Source organism: Arachis hypogaea, chromosome 4 (assembly GCF_003086295.3).
Source record: "Arachis hypogaea cultivar Tifrunner chromosome 4, arahy.Tifrunner.gnm2.J5K5, whole genome shotgun sequence".
NCBI lineage: Eukaryota > Viridiplantae > Streptophyta > Magnoliopsida > Fabales > Fabaceae > Arachis > Arachis hypogaea.
In genome coordinates, this window is record NC_092039.1 from 56,703,974 (window position 1) to 56,708,991 (window position 5,018).

Genomic DNA, 5,018 nt, shown 5'->3' on the forward strand with positions numbered 1-5,018 from the left:
TGTGTGCTCAGTTGCTCACTACTATATCAGCAAAAAAAAATATATATATATAATTAGAAAAGTGAATCGTTAATATAAACAAGTCATATTAGTATAGTTTAATATAAAATATCCAAAACAGATTGAAAATAATATGAATAATGTTAACTGAATTGACATGTATGATGGTAAAAGTAATGGTAAAGGTAATCGGTATAACAATATTCTTCATTAATTATATTTCTATTCCTTTATAAAGCCTGTTAGCTATAACAATTAAAAATATTAGGATGTATTTGGTTTGTATTTTTATTTTTTATTTTTATATTTAATGTTTTATATTTTCTAAATTCATAAAGAAAAATAGTAAAAATAGAAGGTAAAAACAGAAAACAAGATTTTATTATTTTTTGTTTTCATTTTTTTTTATAAAATTAAAAAAATATAAAAATATTAAAAATAAAAACAAAAAATAAAAACGCAAATCAGACGCATCCTGGACTTTTTTCTACACATAATTTCTAATTTCATATCTAGCTTTATTGATTGCTACATTTTGTGAAGACAATTTATTGGTGAAAACCTCTTTCAGCTCTCTTGGAATGCAAAATTGTCATAGAAAAATTTTTTGCACCTAGGCTTGAATTACAATTCATGCTATCCAAGATTATAAAAGAGATCGAGCTATGTTATTGAATGTGTATCAGAAATATAATTGATATATACAATAAATAAATAAAAACATTTTGCACACATTGTTTATATATAACAATATCTTGTACATCTCAAGTTCAAAAAACATTTTGATCATGGACAAATTATGTCACACTGATATTTAAGCTAACAAGTCACCAAAATTAAAGTACCAAACAAACTAGTTATAAGCATATTTGTTTGGTGTCTACTAGTCATAAGCATATGATTAATAGCTGTACAAGATGTCTCTGGTACGGGTTGAGAGGAGGATCGGGGACCTGCGGGTCGAGACGGATGTCAGACTGTTAGAGTAGAGCGGCGGGGGGAGGTACCTGCAAAGACACTCCGACGCTCAAGTCAGGATGGATCTAAGAGGTATAAGGTGAGTGGAATGAATGAATACCTGAAGGGACTTGGGTCCTCAATTTATAGGCGTCCGTGAGTATCCTATCTTATCTTATCTTTATTTGGCTAAGATAAGGGAGATGTTTGAATTCGAAAGTCGGTTAGGAGTTCTAGAAGGCCGGTTTTTGGGCCTTCCAGGAGAGAGACGGGTTAGACCCGTGGTACCGGGTCTGGGCCTAACCTTGGATCCGGGATCCGTGGGTCAGATCCGTAACAATAGCCATTACAAATTAAAAAGTAAGAATGACAGGTAACAAAACTAATTATCAGAACAAAACTAACCATGTTCAAAAAGTAGTAATAACTACTATTTTCTTTCTTATTTTTCTGAAATGGGTTGCTTATGCTTACCATCAGCTTCTTGAGCCGTCTGTTTGATTTCAGCAACCGAGACTTGTCATTCTCTAACTTTTCTATATAGGCCTTGAAGCATCAAATAAAGAAGAAATACATTTTTATTGTGAGAATTTGATATATCGTTGACAACCCAATGTATAAGTCCATCATTTTTAGATAGCTATTGTAAATGACAGATCAACTACTAATTTAACTTTTAAAAGGTCAAAATAATAAAGAATTTTTAATCAAAAAGACGTTATATTCTATTGAGATATTGAGATATCTAATTAAAAATACACTAAAAGATTTTGGAGGAAAGGAGAAATAAAGTGAGACAAAACACTAAAACAAGAGATTTTGAAGGAAGGAATATTGGTTTTTTTCCCTCTTCTGAAAGAAGAGCTCAACAAAATGAACTGAAGCGATTTAGAGGACCCAAAATAAACCAAAAAAAAAGATAATGCATTTCAACCTCATCGTGTGCGTCTCTATCTAATCCTCCCTGACTCGATATTTCAGGGCCAAATTGATGATTTTTCCTGTTTTAGTTGTCGCAATTTATGGGAAAAAAAACATAATAATCAGAATCGCTAATGTAATGCAACTGAAGAGTGCATCACAATAATAATACCACGTCGTAATGTCATAATCATGATTGCTAACCATAATTTGAAACTACGCAGAACTTCAAATTGCAGTTCGTAATTGCAATCTTAGTAACAATATTGTGGTTGTAGTTACTATTGGAACCACGTAAGAGCGTAATTCCAGCGTGATATCGGTTCAGATGTCCATTAAGGACATAAGAAACTAAAAATATAAAAAAGTGTATCGGCCACCATACCCACAACTGCAACAGAAACAACAGTGACGGCAAAATCATTGGGACCGAAAGGGACAATTATTCTAGTATTTTTCAATAAGTATGGCAAAATCATCGTTATATGAATTCACCAATTAGACAACCTATTAATATGAAAAATACTTTAAACACCTTACGGCGTATCCGTATCAGTATCCATGTAACTATGCTATCAAAAATGAAAATAATTGAAAACCATGCTTGATTGGTACCTGCTTCTTTGCTCTTGACTTAGCAGCAGATTCTCGGTTCTTGGCCATTCTCCTCTGCTTCCTGTCAATGTCCTATTCTTGCACCTCAGCTGAGAACCCTCTCTTCCTGCTGCGGCGGCCACAATCACCGAAAACAACTCCCTTTGAATCTGAACATGTGCATGATGACATGGCTGCTGGGGCGGCCACCGGCATCGAAATCTCTAGTGACGAATTAGAGTGACCAGTTTCCATCACTGGAGTGTTAACAACTGGCTTTGAATCACCAAAATCATGACACACATTCTCTTGATGATGTTGTTGCATGGAAGGATATTGTATTTGCAACCAATTAGCTTGATGAGAAGCCATGACTATTGAATCAACACCAATAAAAGACTTAGGGTCAACAAGAACATTATTGCCTTGGTTTCCAACATCGTAATTATTGTTACTAGTATTATGATTGATCATTTCTTCATGGGCAAGAATATCTTCAAAGGTTGTTGTGTCCGGTAAATTTGGTTGTTCCAAGTGGTGGTGGTTGTGACTTGATTGGTTCAGTCCAATAAGTTAATAATAGTTTGTTAGAGATAACTAATTTGTAAATCAACGCAGTTAGAGATAGCTAACAAAGTGATAATTAGTTGTAGATATTTTTGGTCACTTGATAAGTTTGTTACAGATGAATTCATTCCCTAATGTATATATATTAGCCTCATGACTAATAGAAAACCCCAACCTTTCTGTTTCACTTCACAAAACTATTTCCCTTTATTCTCTCTCTTCTTCATCTTCTCTTGCATCTCCAACCTCTCTATTTTTCATCCTACTTTCACATTCTTCTCCTCTCAAGAACTCATTCCACAGAGTTCGATGAGAGCTATTGTCCTTCTCTCATGCATTTAACATGGTGCAGTGAGCGTGGAGAAGGTAATGGTGTTCCGATCGATGAGTTCATGAGAGAAATATTTGAATTTGTGATAAAACAAAGTCATTAAGTTGAATTGGTTGAGGAATTACTTTAAAATTCTCCTAATCAAGTGAGATATTCAACAGTAGCGATTTCTTGATGGCTGAAGAAAATCCAGAGGGTTTCAATCGATCCTCTAGTGGAGCACAACTGGGATCCATGGATGTGCATCAAATTGCAAGCTTTCTTAATCAATTGTCCACATTACAAGCTCAAATCTCCAAAGCTAGTTCAAGTCCGATTTCAGATCCCGCAAGTCCCTACTTCATACATCCTGGTGAGAGTTCTGGTTCGCCTCTGATATCAATTACTCTAAATACAAATAATTACCATAGCTGGAGTAGAGTAATGCTGTTAGCATTAAAATCAAAGAATAAATTAAAATTCATAGATGGTTCAATAAAGAAGCCAGATCCAACAGATGCATTGTTTGAGGCATGGGAAAGATGCAATACATTTATTGTCTTGTGGATTAATCTGTCTTTGAGTTCTGAAATTTCTGAAAGTGTGATTTGGAATAATGTTGCCTCTGATCTGTGGAGAGATTTGGAACATAGATATTGTCAGGGAGATCGATTTCGAGTGGCTGAGTTAGAGGAAGAGATGTACCAAATGAGACAAGGCGAATTGACAATTACAACATATTTTACAAAGTTGAAGGCTATTTGGGAGCAATTAAATGGATTCAGACCAATTCCTAATTGTGTAATGTGTAATGAGGACTGTAAGTGTGGCCTGGCTAAAATGAGAGAATACAGAGAAGAGAGTTACACAGTGAGGTTTCTAAGAGGCCTCAATGAACAATATTCGACTGTCAGATCCCACATCATGCTTATGAATCCTATTCCTGACATAAACACCGCATTTTCTTTGCTCACTCAACAGGAGAGGCAGTTTGGCAATCTGGATTTGATTGACTCTAAAACCTTATTGAATAATGCAAGGATAAACTACTTAGATGGCTTAGGAAATAGAGGCCGAGGCAGAGATGGAAACAGAGGTGGTCGGACAAATGGAAGAGGCAGAGGTAGGGGCACCAAGATACAGTGCACCTTCTGCGGAAAAATGGGACACATTGTGGACACATGCTACAAAAAGCATGGATTGCCTCCACACTTAAGACAGCGGTAGCAAGGCAATATCAACAAATGATGACTACTGAGCAGAAAATTGATGAAGTCAATAGTAATGAATTGGCTATGAACCAAGAAGAAGTGAGTGAAACTGCAAGTGTTGCGTTAACAGTGAACCAAAGGCAAGCCTTGATGTCCCTTCTCAAAGAACAATGTGCTTAGCAACACTCTCATGGTGTAAACCAGGGTCAGAAATCATCCAATCCTGTTTCAGGTCAAGCTAAAATTCATTTTTTGCAATTCAGTGCAAGAATTTTATCATTGGTTAGACCAAAATTTGCTCTTTGGGTCATAGACACTGGAGCCACAGATCATGTTTCTTTTGATCTAACCGATTTCAAAACTTATCAAAGGGTTAAGCCCTTGGTTGTTAAATTACCTGATGGCAGCTTTACAACTAGTAGCATTGTAGGTACCATCATGTTCTCTAACAATCTATT

At 35.4% G+C, this 5,018-nt stretch overlaps 1 protein-coding gene across 1 annotated transcript; it reads left to right on the forward strand.

Moving 5' to 3' along the window:
- Positions 1 to 3,544: 3,544 nt before the first annotated feature.
- On the forward strand, positions 3,545 to 4,576 carry LOC112794873 (uncharacterized). Its single transcript, XM_025836847.1, has one exon. It carries the CDS (start codon positions 3,545 to 3,547, stop codon positions 4,574 to 4,576), a length of 1,032 nt encoding a protein of 343 aa, XP_025692632.1.
- The last annotated feature ends 442 nt before the right edge of the window (positions 4,577 to 5,018 follow it).